General features: G+C 33.2%; 1 protein-coding gene across 5 annotated transcripts; it reads left to right on the top strand.

The window, feature by feature from the left end:
• LOC148603631 (solute carrier family 28 member 3-like) lies at positions 1–16,446 on the top strand. Of its 5 annotated transcripts, none has more exons than XM_088552204.1 (12): positions 1–160; positions 2,338–2,457; positions 2,887–3,281; positions 3,705–3,849; positions 4,319–4,510; positions 5,440–5,601; positions 6,033–6,158; positions 6,762–6,892; positions 7,121–7,289; positions 8,951–9,220; positions 11,544–11,724; positions 16,084–16,446. In XM_088552204.1, the coding sequence occupies exons 2-12, from the start codon at positions 2,383–2,385 to the stop codon at positions 16,275–16,277; spliced, it is 2,040 nt and encodes a 679-aa protein (XP_088408330.1). In that variant the 5' UTR covers positions 1–160; positions 2,338–2,382; the 3' UTR covers positions 16,278–16,446. The 5 variants fall into 5 exon arrangements, 4 of the variants coding, with proteins under 4 accessions (XP_088408330.1, XP_088408329.1, XP_088408332.1 ...); XR_015916462.1 differs by lacking the exons at positions 1–160; positions 16,084–16,446 and adding exons at positions 167–820; positions 11,070–11,181 and having other exon boundaries at positions 11,544–11,678; XM_088552203.1 differs by lacking the exon at positions 1–160 and adding an exon at positions 167–820.
• Positions 16,447–19,039: the final 2,593 nt, after the last annotated feature.

The raw sequence follows: 19,039 nt of genomic DNA, 5'->3' as shown, positions 1-19,039 counted from the left end.
CAATTTGATCCGGATCATATTGATACAGGGAAGATAACGTAAGCACAGAAGGGTCTGAAAAATTCCCAACGATGGTCATCACTAAGATAGACCAAAGCTTGGGTCTCTGAAACCACTGTATGGTGCCATGATTTGTATCTATATATTGTCGTACCTACATGTAAGTTCAGCTAGTATGGATCAGTTTCGAGCGTCTTTCCGGAGTAATTCAGTATACATTTTTAATCTACATGTATATTGTTTTTTTCCAGAAGTATAAAAAGTTGACCTTCGCTAAAATGACGTGTATTGAATGTGAAACCTCGCCAAACGTATAACGTTCTTGAAACGCATTAGTTCGTGCGATTGTAGTGATTATACTGAAATGTGAAAGAAATAGACTACATGTACTCCACTTCAGATTTAATTTCTTGAATACACAGGACTAGATATTTGAAGAAGCGGTATTTTTTACCGATGTTTTTCTGACAGTTTGGTGCTATCATTTATATTAGTAGTAAAAAAGCATTCATCACCCCTACATGAAATAAAGCAATATGATTTTTTCCTAGCACGTTTATAACAAAGGTTTTTCATCTTAGGCGTACTTCTACTCTAAGTCATTGCATGTCTCATGCATTGCCAAGCAACTCGTTTACATGTATGACGCAATGTTTTGCAACATCCAATGGACTTAATGCCACGTACATGGTAGGACATAATCAGTGATATAAGTTGTCATACATGAACAACACATCAAAATAATTCAAAAGGAATTCTTTTTAATACGTGCAGAATGTGACATGCAGTACAAGTTGGATGTAACTTCGCATACCGTTTGGTTCGTGTTCAAGATTTTATCGTTTGTTAATTGTTGATTTACGCTAACGTTTAGGTAGTAGACCTAGGGTACCCCAAAATGTTCCCATAATTCAATTTTCTTTAAATTTGTACTTGATATTACATTAACTGTGGCGCATCATTTGTCAAATTTTTAAGAAAATTCACCGTGCAGATTATGAACAATGAAGACTAAAATACTGCTATTTTTTTTAAATCTGAATCAATGGCCAAACTGTACCATATCTGGTATTTTAGGGTCATTTTGACAATATATTTAAATAAATAACTGAATAGTAAGTCAAATACACTTTAAAAGAATTAATATATCAGATTTAATATCGAATTTTATTCTTTCCATTTTGTAGAAGAGATACTAGCCTTTTGATTTACCAAAATAACAAAAGGGGGGATAGTTTTCAGCTATTGGCTTATATAAAAACCTCTATTTTGCAAAAAAAAAATCTTAATTCAATTTTCGTAAAACTGATATAATATGGACTTTTTATATGTGAATAAATAAACAAATTTGCAGAAAAGTGCACCGTGTATTTTTTTACGCGTTAATGATAGTAGGGTAAGGCATTAAAATATTCTTTTGATAATTAATCATTACGGCTAAAATCATGATAATAATCAATAAGGTTATCAAGTATCAAATTATGATTACTGAAGGAAGAGCATTGCAAGGTACAGCTTGAGTCAACTAATGTTGCAAATTAATGTCACACAAATATCTATACGTCTGTACGACGGGACAAACTTATATGCTAAACGTAGTTCAATGGCAATGATGGATGGAGTCATATGCTGAACAAAGCAACAAAATGAAAACAGAAAAATTAAAGTCTTATAAGGAATTATAGAAAAGGTATATTTATTCTAACTCTAATAGGTTAAGGAGTTATAAAACTGGCAATGCTATTGGTTAGCCGTACTGTCTCATGACAGAGATCATTTCATATTTAAATTTTAATATTATATCTAAAGAAATCTTGGTACGTTTGCCGTGAAAAGGTATCATTTCCAACGTTTTCACATTTATAGAATATATTCCTCAATTTACCCATTTGAAACATTTAATCAATACTTCAAAAGAGCAGAGTTACTGGGGCTGGCATCTTTATTATAGAAGTTGAACCCTTTCTTGGAGTTTTTTCCCTTTAAAATCAGTATCACTTTGAAGCTTGCATGTCAGGAGTCATTCCAACGCTCTAATGACTAAAATCCTTTCAATTTGTATTACTTCCCTTACCCCAGGTCTACTACCTTAAAATACACTAACTAAATATTCTCGTATTTTGAATGAAAGCAGTTTTTGAGTAATAACTGTATTGTAATTGGCTTTGTCATTCGTATCACCTTATGTTTAGATATATGTACCATGACAAAATTATTCATACGATTCGCGCACACATACCCCAATTAACATCAGGGCCCCTCAACTGGTGAATGTAAACCGTTTACTATGTAAACATCTTAGATATAGTCCACTGAACAGATATTTATTTTATCCAGAACTCTCCTTGTTTACGAACATCATAGCCCTTCCTGTTTCAAAATATGGCGATCGAATTGAAAAGCGTGAAACTCGATGTATCAGGTGCAGTTAATGGGACGAATGGAAAAAGAGGTGAGGTAAGGGTCATTAAGTTATCATTTGACATTGTTTTACGACGTGTTATTTTCATGATAATGAAAGAATGTCAATGTACATTAATCTTATCCGTGATGTTTTTTGTCTGTACGAATGCATCAATTTTTATTTATACATTGTATACACTGGACAATGTAGAAATTGTGTACATTTTTTGTTATTCTGTAATTATAAGTTCGAAATGAATGAAAGACTACAATTTGCAACACAATGGTCCTGCCAGTTACATAGTCAACGCCCGTAAAAAATCGATTTCCTCATGTGTTATTTGCTTATATTTTTCTATCTTTTCTTCATGCGCTTGTAGTTCATAATTTTGTGTTACCGTATGTATATCTAAATATCAATTATCTTTCTCATTTATAGCTATCTTTTCATTTTATGGAATGTCTGTGCATCTTGGGTTTTAGGTAGAAAAAGAGTTACACAGCCATACAGGAAAACCCGTGGAATTTGATATACCTGTGGACATTGACGATGAAAACTGCTGTGCCAGACACGCACAATCAGTACAAACAATCGTTTATGAAGCTTTTAAATCCAGAACATGCGCACTTATTATAACTTTAATTAAAGTTCTCATGTTACTTGCATATATTGGTTATGTTGCATATGCAATGCACTACAGCTTTGGTGGAGAGCCTGAATGGCGGCTGCTTATCTGTTCTATATTTGGTTTGGTTATGATTGTCGGTTTTTGGTTTTGCGGTCATTTTGGAGACAAAATACGTAATTGGAAAGTGTCAAGACTTCAGCCTTTTTGTCATGGGCGAAAAGTTTTAAATTTCAAGCATCATTTGCGATGGTAAGAATATTTGTCGTGACGTTAACAGTATGAATATTTTTGTCACATTATTTCTTAATTCATCTAACGAACCGTTGCTCTTAAACGTGAAATTATCACATTTAGGTCATTGCAAATTAAAAAAAACCGTTAAAACAAAATAAATAGTCATGGTCCGTGTTCTTATTTCTTAAAATTACATTCCCAAAAGGAGTGTACTAAATCACATGCATTAAACGAAAATTCATGTATAACGCAGTAGACAAAACGGTTACCTGCATTTCCATTGCTACGACTAATACATGTACATCTTGAAGCACATTGCCACGACTAATACATGTACATCTGGAAGCACATTGAACCCGAAATATATCAGCTAGTCAAAACGTCATACGAACATGAATAAACAAAACTAATTGGTGCGTTATTAACCATTTTTTACAGGATCTTAAAGGTGGTAATTATTATTTTCATCATTGTTTACATTATCGTCAAAATAGTTCTTGTCAATCCAGAAAATCTCGTGTCCCTAGCTGGAGTCGTCATTTACGTATTCCTGTTCTACATCACGTCTGTTAACCCTGCCAAGGTAAGATGAAATATAGCTTTGATTAAATTATAGTGGTGGAGCAGGAAAGAAGGGGTTGCGTATTTTTTCTGGAGTTAGAAACCGAAATGAAATGCATTTTTTTTGTGCATTGTACTAGCATAAATGAAGAAACGGTGGCATGGCATCTCTTCTATGAATGTCAACCTTCTCTGTTAACTGCAAGTCGGAATAGAAATTAAACTTGAAACATAATCAAACATGATAGATATAATTACATCTTTCATTTCGTTTACTACATTGCATTCAATAATATTTTGATTGTTGGCCGACCAGTTCTTTTCTTTACCACATTCAATTCGGTAGTAGAAAGTGTTTTTTGTTCGAATTGAGTTTATTGCATTTTCTGTCTGGTAGTCATTGTTTCAAATGTTTTCTGTTTCGCCATTTTCCCATTCTCTATGGTCAATCTTAAACATTACTCCCACACACTTTTTTTATTTTGATTCAGGTAGATTGGCATCCAGTATTTTGGGGTCTAGCACTGCAGTTCATATTTGCTCTAATCACACTGGAGACGACCTGGGGATACAACGCCTTCAAATGGGTGGGAGACAGAGTAACGGAATTTCTCCAGTACAGTGACATTGGAGCCATATTTGTATTCGGGTCTGTTTTTAAAGAGCACGAGTTTGCATTTCGGGTAAATACGGAACATTCAATTTATGGATTACTGAAAATTGCCGTATATTTTCGGTATATATTTGATGCTTTCTTTTTTATTTTATTTTGCCGTTTCGTTTTAAATACCCAAACGTCCGATTTCCTATCAATATAATGGCATTTTGTCATTATGAATTCAATTACATGTAATACGTAAGAAAAATGTAATAGGATATTCAACGAAGCGGTAACTATACATGTAAATACTTGTACGTGTAAAAAATATCACCTATGTAAAAGCATTATGCTCGTGCATTTGTATCATTCACAATACGTTGCATCTCAGGTAAACGTACCGTTAAGTAAAAAAACAGTGAAAAAACTTAATTGAATTTGAAGTGATCCTTACTAATAAAATATGATATGAATATTCATGTGGTATTCAGGGGCGGAACCAGGATTAGGGGCGCACAGTTAAAGGCGAACAATTTATTGAAGTTAAATTTTTGAAATACTCTTCTAGAGTGAGTGCGATGTAGATATCTTTTGTGGTAAAATTAGCGAGAAATTAAAGTTTCAACCTAAAAACGCCTAAATCTACCCCTGACAACCCAGATTTTAGCGGGGGGGGGGGGCGCACGCCCGCCACATGCCACATCCCCGCCTAAATCCGCCCCTGGTATTCATTGATGTGTTATTACAATATACTGCATGAAAATACCCGGGGCATTAGTAAGGAGCGCTATAGATTCGCTAATGTTATAGATACAATATGTGTCTATTTAGACATTATCGATACATTGACTGTTCTAGGAAAGATATCTTGCCTTCATTATTTATAATGCCCTAGACAGTAACTCGAGACCGGTTCAATATAAAATGATAAAGCGCTCTCTGTTTAAAAAAATGTAATTGTGTTATTAAAATGATACAACTATCATTAAATCATATATCCTTTAATTTTTTTAGGTTATGCCTATTGTTATTTTTATGTCAACAATGATATCTGTTCTGTACTACCTCGGTGTGATCCCTTTTATTGTGAAACACCTCGGGCGTTTTATAGGATTTTGTATGGGAACTAGGCCAGCTGAATCTCTTAGTGCCGTCGGGAATATTTTTCTCGGAATGGTAAGAAAAAAGCATAACAATTCCGCATATCATTGTAGTGGGCGAACATGCCATTGGTTATACAGATACATGTATAATACATCATATGTAGACTTGCATGTATGTTGGATTTGCATTATCTGCCCTTGTCGGATCTACTCGCTATTTAGCCATTTTGAAATCCAAAAACGTTATCGGATGAAAATATTCTCGATTATCTCAATACAAATATGAACAAATTTGACATTGTTTAAAAAAAAACACCAAACGTGTTTCTACAAAAGTGGAAATGGATATTCGAAATATTCTATTTTTATTGACAAATAAAATAAAGCAGCTTTTTTTCTTATTTTTTTTTCTAAACTCAAAATGCGTCAATATAATTTTATTCAACTCATGTAATTATCATGTTAAATAAATCCTCGTTATTATAAGATTTTCACGAATTGCAGACAGACCTTCCGTTGATGTTACGACCATTCCTGAAAGACATGACGAATTCAGAACTCCACGCAATCATGACTGGAGGATTCGCTACCATCGCTGGGTCTGTGCTAGGTGCCTACATTCTCATGGGCGTAAGTAAATATACCACTATAGACATGTCTTTCCTGATACACAACCAAAGACACTTGACTATATAAATTACCATATTTAGGCACAGTTGCGCGTAGGATTTGTTTTAGTGCGATCCGATCTTGGCCAAATGCAGGCCAACGACAGTCGCTCGACTTTTCTCTTATTAATTTAGAAAGTAAGACTTTGTTTCGGAGCTTGGACAATAATACGTGAGTTTTTTTAAAGATAACTTGTTTCAGATGTTCTCAGGTAATGTAACAATACGTATACATGTAAGTCATACATTTGAATATTTGGCCAAATCCTTTATGTTCAAGCAGCGCAATTATATTCAAAATTGTTTCCTTGTTAACTCATTACCAAACTTCCCTATTTACAGGAAACAAGTTTATTTTTCCCTAACAAAGTATTCGATATACGTTTATGACTGGTAATCATGTACACATGGTTATCGACTAGTTAGTGGAAAACGTTTTGTAACAATAAAACTACGTTATAAGACCACTATTGAAACAAAGATTATTCTTAGTTCATGAACTGCTTCGCATTTTAAAAAATCTGGAAGATATACAATATACGAGTCGTTTCCTAAATATTTGTAGGTTCCTGCCAACCATCTGCTAACTGCTTCTGTTATGTCAGCGCCAGCCGCTTTAGCTATGTCAAAACTTACTTACCCAGAACTGGAAAAGTGTAAGAAGTCAGACAAAAGCTTTTCTCACATAGAAAAATCGTAAGTAAAAATCCAATGATTTTATGTGGAAATGTATGCTTTGAACAATCTGCTTTCATTTCGATTTTTGTTTTCTGTGCAGCCAACAGCATTTGTTTTGTAACGATAGTTGAATGTTTTTAATTAAAACAAATTAAAATTGAAAAAGTTATTCCCGGGAAGTTATGTCTGCAATCCTTCGTAAAAACATGATTACCGGATTTAATTGTATTTTTATTATTATTTCAGCAGTGACAATAACATATTTGATGCAGCCACTAGTGGCGCTACTGTATCAGCCAAATTGGTAGGGGCCATAGTTGTCAATGTAATAGCTTTCCTCAGTTTGTTAGAGTTTGTCAATGTAACATTGACCTGGTTCGGTGACCGAGTAGGAATCGAGAATTTGACACTAGAGGTAACAAACATTTGAAGACGTATGAGGTTTGCTAAACCTTGTAATCTTCATGATGTATTGTTTTTTTTTTTTGTTTTTTGTTTTTTGTTTGTTTTTTTTTGTTTTTTTGTTTTTTTTTACGTTTTTGTTTGAGCTGACACAACTTACTCCGAGAATGAGATCCAATTAAAATTAATTTTGCGAAACAAATACATATATTTATAACATTTTTCGCAAAATTCTGTACTTGATTACTTCAATGTATATATGTAAGGGTACATTTTGCAGAATTTATATATTCAAAATAGATCTACATTTATTCAACCGTCTTAAAAAGTTAACATTTAGTCACATGACAATTTTGTTCCTCGATAGTCAATAAATACGCATAAGAGGGGTGATGATACATATGGTTTAATGACCATAATGAATTATTATATATCAGTTCATGCTTAGCTCGTTGATAATAATACTTATCTTGTTTTAGAGTCAGCGCAAAAAAAAATGCTGACAAAAGGAAAGTCAGAAATAATCAGTTTCATTTTATTTTGTTAATTAGACATTTTTTGTGTGAATTAACAATCCTTAGCTAATAAAGCCGTTGTCTAAAAACAAAACAAAACAAAACAAAACAAAAAACAAAAAAACAAAACAAAAAAACAACAAAAAACAAAACAAAACAAAAAAACAATAAAAAAAAAACAAACAAACCCCCCCCCAAAAAAAAAACAAAAAAAACCCACGTGAAATAGGGCTTAGAAGACGAGTATAAAAAGTTTGCCCATCGTTTGCGAACACTGTCGGTGTAAATAATCTACAGGTCAGTTTATTTATATTATGAACTTGTTGGTTGTGCATGTAACTTAATTTGAAATGTCTTGAACATTATTTAAAATAGTGATGTAGAAAAATATGAGAACAGTTATTCTATAGGTCTAACTGTCTGTAATCCTACAATGCCTTCATTCACAAGATTTGAAAGCTCTGAAGCTTCATTTTGTGTATAATGGTACACACATGACTACAATGATGAAGGTCCCTTTGTTGTACTTATCGGTGCTGGATTCGTAATGGTGAACAAATAAATGAATTATTTTTACTGCCAATTTTTCTTCTTTAAAACTTCAGCATTCAAATATACTGTCAACAACAGAAAACCTATTTCGATATTTTTAGTTTTTAATACTATAATTTACTTATAGATCTTAAATTACCTAAGTTTAAATGCTGCTCATGAGAGGCTACTCTTTCAAATACATGTACAGCATACCGAAATTTATATTGTAATATTTATATTGATCATATTTTTGTATTTTGATAACTAACATCTGCGCCATATTGTGCTATTCAGTTAGACAGCAATGTCAAATAACATATATATTGCAAGAATAAGATGAAACTAATTGTCAAATCAGTAACCCGAGACCAATAACGTTTATAATCTTTTTTACATGTATGTTTCTCTCTGCAGATGATTATCAAATGAACAGGAATTGAATACACACATCTGACAACAGAAAAAAAAAAAGAAATGTGAAATGCACTTTAACGAAATAATACTTCGTAAATTGAAATATAATAGAAATATTTTTAAAACCTCATTTGAGGTCATTAGCTATCAATACAAAGTAAATATAACTGTTTCTCCCAGATCGTAACTGTCACTTTTTTGGTATTTACAGCTTCTTTGTTCATACGTGTTTTTCCCAATCGCCTACTTCCTGGGATCTGATGTTGACGATTGCCGAAAAGTCGCAACTTTAGTTGCTAAGAAGACATTTACTAATGAGTATATTGCATTTGCTGACCTTGCAAAAATAATCAAGAATAGGATAACACTTGATGATGTGATTTCCAGTGTAAATTCTACCAGCATGTGGTGGCACCATAATAATGATGTTATTTATAATAACGGAACGCACAATATAACACTTACTATGGGAATCATGACAGTGAGTACATGTATGTCTATAAGTTGTTTTTTTTCCCTAAATGTTCCTGTTAAAATTTTATTGTTTCTAGATGATATATTGTTAAACGATTCATGAATTCCAAATCCATTTAAGTATTGTTTCTAATTTTTGACAATGTTATTGGATATAACCAACTTTGAGACAGTTTTCGCATTATGAATAAACGTAAAGTGCCTCAAAGTTGGTTATGCAAGCATAACTTGGTCAAAAATTGAAAACAGTTCTTATAATTCAATTTCTAATCGATTTAAGTCAAAATTAAGTTATGTCCCTTCACCAAAGCCTTGGTTTTGAAGTATTCGAATTGCTGACCGCGGACCAGTCGATGTTTATGACGACACATTACCAAGTTAGTTTATGGAAAATAACATATCTTGCCCAGATGGTAAATAAACAAACAATTTAAATTAATGATATTTATTGTTACAACATTTCAGAACTTTATATTTTCTTTTCTCTGTGGAGAGAAATGATGGAGAATTATGTGCGTTGAATGGATCAATTTAAGATGATGTAACTTTTGTGATGTAATTACGATACGTCAAGAAAAGGGTATTTGTAGTTACTTTCTCTAACGTCATGGAATTTATTTCAATTTAACGCCAAATTTTCAGCGTAAGATATTTTTAAAGGCCACTGTTTCTACCAAATATAACGAGAATAGGTATGGAAAATATGCCGAAGAGACAACAACCCCGCCGGGTTGAAAATGTCAGCCCAAGTCCATCCATTAGTCTTCAATGAACGACAAGGGACCCCTCACACCACAAGACAGACTACACCCGGCCCCAAATATCATTATATACAGGTACAGCGAAAGAGCTGTCTCTAAATACTCAAGTTACATAAACATGTACTAAAGATGAAAACGAAGCAAGACATGCAGAGGTCAGGAATAGGTGCAAAACATAGGGCGGGGTTAAAGTATTTTGGCGTGATCACAACAAATATTACACAATTACATGTAAACACACCTAAAAATCATTTAAAAAGGTCTGAGTCCCTTGTTACAAAGGAAATAAAGAAATTGAATATAAATTACACAAATGTACAAACTAAGGACTACTAGCAGTTAACAGATATGTCAGCCCGAGACCAGTTTAAACCTACAAAAAATTAGGTCCCCGTCCTTTTTTTTTTAAAAAATCAATCCCAATTCTTCCCATGCGGGGTTGAGAACCCCGTATATCATAAGTCATACTATAAGGACACAGCCCATGTCATGCCAAAAAATGCTTTTAAATATGATATATTAATTCCTATGTTCATTTGTAAAGAGTAAAGACCCTAAGAACGAATCAATTTGTAAATGCTATCCTTTAAGATTTGACAACAATATCATAACTTTATTTCTTACGAATTAGCCTATTCAGTGGTTAAGTTAATTTTTGGGCGAGTTACGAGCTTTCCGTGCTTTGTGTAGAAATACCCGCACGTATTTATCCTTTACAAGTTTAACTGTATATCTGGGAATGAGTTTCTAGTATCGTTTTAAAATGTTATGAATGTTTTAACGAGCTTGTGATATCGAAAACCCCGAAGTAGATATATCTCGGTTATAAAAAGATTCCTTTTGTTAAAATACGAAATATTGTTACAGGTACGAGCAAATAGAACCCATTTTCACCATCTAATATCGGGGAATTGACAATAGGGAATGTAAAATACATGTAATCCCTTTTATCGTGAATTATTTAGTTTTAGGTTTACCATTATCGATAAGAATACCAAGATCTATAAACGGACATTCTTTGTTATCAATATTAACTTTATTCATAGACATTTCTACGTGATATATATTTGTTTTTTTACAACTTTGTTTACATAGATTTAAGACATCCAATGATCAGTAAATTTGCCAACACTTCTCGTTGTGGAATTAAAAAAAAATTAGCAGCTGGTGGTTGGTCTTTGAAAGAAGAGAAACTTTAGAAATTATGGTTGGTCGTTAAATTAAAAAGATAAACGTATAACACATTAAAAGAAATACAATAGAGCCATTGGAAACAAACAAATAAAATGGTTAAAATGACTCTGTTCTGTTCTGTTCTGTTCTGTTTTTTTTTTTCCAAAATTGTGAATAGGTAAAATGATGAAGCGGTAAAAACAGAAAAGTCATGATTTGAAATGTCATTGAGTCATATTTTGAAAAAAAGAATTCGGCTAAGAAATTTTTCACTTCTTATTTTGCATTGTCAGTGAAAAGGAGGACCCAATCAAAAAGTTTTATTCTTAACTGATACAGGTTTAGTATCAAGAAATTCTATATATTGAATAATGTAGATAGTCTGTATTGTTTCAGGAGAAATCAGAAGTAGTAGCAACGTATGCCCTGTGTGGATTTGCGAATTTTGGGTCGATGGGTATATTACTAGGTGCCCTCAGTGCACTGGCGCCATCTCGTAAAACTGACGTTACGAATATGATTCTTAGAGCAATGGTTGCTGGTAACGCTGCGTGTTTTTTAACTGGGAGTATTGCAGGTAACATAGGTTTCTCTAATTTTGCTTCAATTTTCATACCGATTGACCGGTGTGGAAAAAAATGTTCTCATTATTTGTGACTTTTTTGTTCTCAGAGTTCGATTGGCTTAGACATCGATTGTCTTGGACTTCATCTTGAACCTCCTCGATTGCCATTCTAGTTATATTTCAGTTAAATGAGATAATGTTGGTGTTTTCTTACCATAAATAAGAATTATGAAGAGACTCGAGAGAGAAGATTTGAAGTGAAAAAAAACCTTGAAATCGTCTGCTTTCTTTTGTTTGGAATGTTTGCGTTTGTGTGACGTCAACATGTTTCCTTCGAATCGGAATCATAACGTTTCGCGTGCTTTTCATTTTTGACGTTTTTAGGGCATTAGAGAAACAGTATCTTCACTCAAAGCTTGTTGATTATGAATTTCTCACATCTCGTGAAATAAATTTTATAGTTACAATAGCTCGGCAAGCCTTGCGATCGAAACTGTAAAATTTATTTCACTCGATGTGAGAAATTCCATAATCAACTCGTTATCGTTGTAGATTCTACATTTGTATATTTTATAAAGTAGATTGAAAGCAAATTTTTGGATGATTTTGAAATGATGTAGCATTATTCATTACTTATTATGCGCTAAAAGATCTAGTTTTGAATATGCCGTTTTGTCTTTTAAATAAGTCGATGCCTGTGTAAAAGCGGTTTTTTTTAACTTTGCAAGAAAATGGCTGTTCTATTCTACCAAAAATACTTACTGTTAATATCAGCTAAAATATCAGAATTGATATTAATCACGAAATTATACTGTGGTGAGGTTGACATTTGTGAAGAATTATCTCCTTTTTTAATGGAGTGTTCATATCACAACTCATACATGCACGTTATGCCAGAGCTTACCGAAACTACGCAGACTTTTTTTATCGCACTAGAATAAACCCCAACAAACAAACAAGAATTCAAACAAGTAGGCTTCTGGAACAGGGTATGTTGCTACAAGCTTAAGTTTGATGTCATCACTACAGAAGTCTTATGGTCGTCATCATGAACTCATGGATCGTTATGGTGTATCCATCTGCGCCATGAAAACTGATTTTTATTCAAAATGTCTTAGTTTTCCTGAGTTTAGAAGCTGAGAATCTGTTACGAAAATTTCCAAAATGCACCACCTAAAAAAATAACTATTAATTTTTTGTAATACCACTATAACCTTTATTCCCTTGATTATTTTTTAATATAAAAATCCATACGTTTTTTTTTGTCTGCTGTAAAATGTTGTCCTAATCAAATTCATTTCATTTTGTCTTAGGACAGTTTCTAATGCAAAACAAATAACTTATATTGTTACAAGCTTGGGATAATGGTATTTGTTTCATAGTTTGACAGGTAAAGTTCTAAAATAAAGAAGCTTCATTTAGTATTTAATTGATTTATTTTTTTTTATTTTTTAAAGGCTTGCTTTACTCGGGATGAATATCGAACACCCACCAAAGTACCCAGTGCAATAGTACTTTTATGCAATAGACAAGACAAAAGATTACCAAAAGTTAATTGCAGAAGAATGGCACAATTTAACTAATGTACTGATCTTTTTCAGCGCTCGAGTTTAATCTGCAATCGTTCTCGGCATAAATAATTATATTTTTGTTATTAATTAAGGATATTTATCAGAAAGATTTTCCCAGTGATTTTGTGTTATTTTCGTTTAAACTTTCCAAAGAGATAGTGACAAAAACCCCGATAAATCCGATTTATCCTCATTTGGTCGTCTCGTTACTAAAGACGATAAATGTGATATTTCGAACGTGTATTGGATTTCAATACTATACATATAACAACTCTTAATAGCTTGATCTTCAATGTGTAATACCAAGCCTCTTTCGAACCTTTACTTTCAATACTTACAGCTGTCAAAGAGGAGTCTTTACTCTTACCACGCTTACCATGAGACTAGCTACTACCACAGTGGTATCAATTCAATATTGATCCTGAATAAATTCGAAAGATCTGCTGGAAACACTCAATGTTAGATAATTAACGGAATTTAATAGCATCAAGACCTATGAATTTTCGAATCTGTATACTACTGTTCCCAATACTCCGTTGAAATTTCGGCTCTTAAGCATGGTTACACGGGACACCTAGATAAAAATACGTAATACTTTATAGAAAGTGTCCTTACTTTGTACATAGGATTCAAAATCATCTTCTTAGCAAACTGAAGAAGATTCTGTCAAAATCCTGGAATCTTTGATCGACATCATATTTGTCAAGTGAGGTGGACGCGTTCAACAGACGGTCGGCATTCCAATTGGAACAAATTGTGCTCTGCTACTCGGCTACCTTTTACTTTACTCTTATGAGGCTGACTTTATCGCTGATGGGATAAAGAAAGGAACATCGTTCAGCCAAATTGATTTATATCTGTTTCGCTTTATATGACGTAGTGTGTTTAAATAATCTTAGTTTCGGGGATTTTATACATTGCAAATACCTAAGAGAACTAGAGATCAAAGACATTACGACAAAGATGAAGACAGTCTCATATCTTGATTATCACTTATAGATCTATTGAAAAGGACAATTCGTGATCAAACTGTACGATAAACGCTATAAATTCTCTTTCGGTATCACCAGTCTTTCTCACATCTGTTGCAACACCCTTTTGCACCTGCAGCACGACAATAGGTTCAACTTCATATCTAATTACAGCAATCCCAATCGCCCATAATGTGTACCAAATTTTCAATTATAGCAACCCCATATCTAACTTCGGCATTCCAAACCCACAACTTCAACAACACTTGTCATTCATGACAGCATTCTTTATCTCCTATAACAGCAAGTCCTATACCTCATTATATAGGCGGTTTCACCAAAAAAGCAACTCCAGTCATTCCAAAAAATATTTCACATTTCCAGTTGCTGTTCTATACATATATAAACATTTGCTTTACATATTGCAAATCCCGTGTTGCAGCAATCAAGAAATTCCCATTTCAGCATTACAAAAGTTATAAAAAATTATTGCATGTAGAATTATTCAATTAGTTTTCTTATTTATATAATCAGGGAAACTCAGGTTTTAATTTGTATATGTACTTTATACGTTCATTATTTAATGTATTCATCTCTCCTTATGTTAAGAGACACATTCTCCATACAAGTTGTTGATTGTTTTTCATTTCCATTATCATAGAGTGATTTTTGATAAGATAGTGTGTTTACAGATATTGTATGTTGAAATGTTTTTTTGCTACCTTATGCATGATGTTACATGACACAATATCTGAATGTCACAATCAGTAACAGGTCGGTGGAAAACCATAAAATGAATTGCTAAGAGAAAACATCCTACACGTCATTTAATAAAGGCATATTTTGTATTCAAATCGTGTATTTATGTACTTTTTTCTATATGGAAGTACCGGCATTTATGGTTTATTATTATTTAAGTGTAACAAATTAATTTCTTCAAAATGGCATTTTTTTTCGACGCACATGGTACAGTTTTGTTGTTTACCCTTTGACCCAAAGACACTCTTCCATGGATACGAAATTTCCTGATCGCAATTCTGTTTCTCGTTTGGCCAAATACTGATACCTTAGTGTCTTTAAAAAAACTGTATCGAAAATTGAAAATTTATTTCCTGAATGAAATGTAGAAAATTATAAGTAAAAAGATCAAGTTTTACCGCGTCACTACTTTTTTTTAAAGTTATTACATGTTTACTGTTAATTTGTCATCATTTTTATATTGGTTAATAGGAATAACGGTTGATTTGATTTACGTGTACATTAGTTAACCAACGTTCAGTAGTTCTTGTAGAATTTAGTTGAACAACGTTCGATTAATTTAAACCCGATGAAGAAGATCCGACCACAACCTGCAGTCATGTCCTTGGAATTCGCTCTATCGAAGAGACTGATTATAATTACAGTATAATGGATTATACCCCTTTGTGCGAGATGTTTGCCTGTTTTATGTTTTGTTTTGTTTTACTACTGGTGACACACCTTATCAAGCAGTTGATAATTCTAACCTACTACGCTCCATTAATTGGAATTACAACTTTAAAGGTCTTATGGTTGCCGTCGAGGACTATGCAAGAAATAAATAAAACGAGAACAAGAAGGCATTGATTCTCTGTCAGAGTGGTTAAAGGCCGTGAGGTATTCAATTTTGAAACGAATGAAAATTTTAAGTAGGTCAATGAGTGCCCAGGCTACATCGTATTTCAAAGAACCCGATGTAGCAAAAACATTGTCTACTATACATGACAAATATGTTGTTGTACCAGCAGACAAAGCCCAAAACAACATTGTTTTTGTATGCAAAACGTTTTACATCCAATGTTTATTTTCAGAGGTAGACGTAGAAAATAATTGCAGTGATAAGACCTATACTGCTACCACACTATCCAAAGAAGAGATTGTGGAAAAAAACATAAATCTGTGCTATCCTCTTTTGGTCTCTCTACCAAGGACGATGATTGTGATTTACCGTCTATGTACTGGATTCCTAAACTCCACAAGAATCCATACAAACAACGTTTCATAGCTGGATCTGCAAAATTTACCACCAAACCTCTTTCAAAACTTTTAACTTCTATACTCACAACTGTCAAAAAGGGTCCACAGTCCTACCACAATAATTGTTACTCCCGTAGTAGTATTAATTCAATGTGGATCCTGAAAAATTCGAAAGATCTTTTGGAGACAATCAGTTCAAGACTATTATCTGAATATGATAGCATTAAAACCTATAATTTTTCAACACTGTATTTTTTTATTCCCCATAAAATCCCGACTTGAAAACATTATACATTTACATCGTTGTTTTTCCAAAAAAGATGGTACACTTAGATACAAATACATAGTTCTTGGTAGAGATTCCTCACACTTTGTAAGAAATAATTCGAAATCATCTTCCAAATATACAGAGGAAGATGTTTACAAAATGCTGGAATTTTTAATCGACAACATATTTATCCAGTGTGGTGGACTTGTTTTCAACAAACGGTCGTCATTCCAATGGGAACAAATTGAACTCCTTTATTTGCTGACCTTTTCCTTCACTCTTATGAGGCTGACTTTATAGCTGATCTGATCCGAAAGAAAGAATATCGTTTAGTTAGATCCTTTAATCTCAGTTTCCGCTATATAGATGACGTATTATCTTTAAACAATCCTAATTTCGGGGATATGATACATCGCATCTACCCAAAAGAACTTGAGATAAAGGATACTACAGACACTGTGATGTCAGTCTCATATCGTGACTTACACTTAGAAATCGATGTTAAAGGAAAACTATTGACCAAACTTTACGACAAACGTGATTACTTTTCATTCAAAATTGTCCTTTCCTTTCATCTGTGGCAACATTCCTTCAGCACCTGCGTATGGAGTGTTCATATCACAACTCATACGTTATGCCAGACCTGGCGGAAACTACGAAGACCTTTTGTATCGCGCTAGAACTCTAAAAATAGGCTTCTGAAACAGGGTTATGTTGCTACAAGACTGAAGTCATCACTTCAGAAGTTTTATGGTCGTCATCACGAACTCGTGGATCGTTATGGTGTATCCATCTGCACCATGAAAACTGATTTATTCAACGGGTCATAGTTTTCCTTTCCTCATTTGTCTACCCCGGACTTGACTTTTTATGAGCAACTCGGCGGGTGTTTCTAGGAAAGCAGAGGACGCTTACTCTACCGGTGCATCGGGTCCATACTCCCATTTTTTAGTGGAGTCCGAGTTGTTCATTTGTTTTTGTTACTTTATATGTATGATTTTAGTTACTTTATGTTCTTTGTTGTGTATGTCTGTTTTCCATGTCTGGTTTTTGTCCCTGGATTACTTTCTTTTGATTACCGCTATAACCTTGGTTCCCTTGATTACTCTTCTACTCTTAAACAGTTTTAAAATAAAATGATTCTAATTAATTGTGAAATAATATGAATAAAATGAAATAGTAATACAGAAAATAAAACATTCAGGCAATCAGGTTTATTCATTATCATTGTTTGAACGATGAATAATGTAGTGCCAAACTATTTCCCGAAAGGCATGTTATAAGGTTGTCGATTATATGGGTTTCTGTTTGATTTTGCTAGGTCTTCATTCCGGTCATCCAAATAGTCATCTCTACTGCGTTTATTACTGGGCGAAGGATATCCTTGAATCTTCACACCAGCTAAGACTAGAGTAATGCACATCATCAGACATTTCAAAAAGTGCATTTTTATACTTCCGTAACTAATTTATTATATCAGCTGAAAGCAAATTATTTTATTGATTAAACAGAAGATTATTATGACTTAAAATAAAAAAGCAATAGTACACGCGTAAAACTGTTTAAACCATGACAAAAATTTTTACAAAAATAAAAGTTTAGTTTCTCATCAAGCATGTAGGTATCATCTGCAAGGAAAACCATACCTGTCATGCTATGAATACATAATTCTATTTACACACCTGATACTTAAAGATATAGCTGGCTTGTCCCTTTCAAGTTGCAAATTGCATGACATTTTTTACATACAGCAGTCACAACAAAACCTTATTCAACAAAACATTAAAAAGTACGGTATATATAGGCTGTTATCAGTTACTGTAACTGGCATCATCTACGTGATAAAAGTCAAATATTTTATCTAAATTAACTGACTTGTAACGAAGTACGTAAAATCATTCTTACCACACTGTAAAAGATCCAATCAAGTTAAATAACAGTACGTATTTAGACAACTTATATACATTATTGTGATGATGTTTTTTTTGTAATTTTGACAACTTTATCTAAACGACTTTTGTTAAAATTTCATTTGTATGCAGTAATTTTCTCCAATTTTAAGTTTGAAACAATTTATCATGAACAGAGTTTAATCAGTCCTGTATATATGACCCTACAACATTGATTTATGTCAATGGTGCTTCTCCGTGTCAATGGGATAGTGGTGAAGTTTTAAGAATAGAATTAGACCTGATCAGGGATCCCATCACCGTTATTGAGTGTTCCATACATGAGCCAAAAATCGTACAGATTATATAAATCTTTGCATTTTATCATCTTATAGAAACTTTCTTCATCAAAAGCTTGAAAACAACTAAGTGGTTACCATTCTTGCAAAAATGAAGTGAAGCGATAGTTATAAACAAAACTGACTGTGTTGAAGAAGCTGCACGCCATAGCAAGACTCATAAATTGAAATCAGCTCGTAAATCCCAAATAATAGACATGATCTGCTATGCAAGCGTCAAACCTCTTCCACAAATAAGACCTTAGTTTATGGAGTGTCACCCCTCTTTATACAA

Source organism: Perna viridis, chromosome 11 (genome assembly GCF_037379345.1).
Source record: "Perna viridis isolate PV_CMFRI_1.1 ecotype Kerala chromosome 11, ASM3737934v1, whole genome shotgun sequence".
Taxonomy (NCBI): Eukaryota; Metazoa; Mollusca; class Bivalvia; order Mytilida; family Mytilidae; genus Perna; species Perna viridis.
Note: the sequence above shows the minus strand (reverse complement) of the source record. Positions and strands in the feature narration are given on the sequence as shown.

Bases quoted from the DNA above. Each gene is read 5' to 3' on its own strand.
- LOC148603631 (XM_088552204.1), top strand. From the start codon at position 2,383: ATGGCGATCGAATTGAAAAGCGTGAAACTCGATGTATCAGGTGCAGTT. The intron at 4,511-5,439 runs GTAAATACGGAA...TAATTTTTTTAG, and splicing joins AGCACGAGTTTGCATTTCGG to GTTATGCCTATTGTTATTTT. The intron at 7,290-8,950 runs GTAACAAACATT...TGGTATTTACAG, and splicing joins TCGAGAATTTGACACTAGAG to CTTCTTTGTTCATACGTGTT.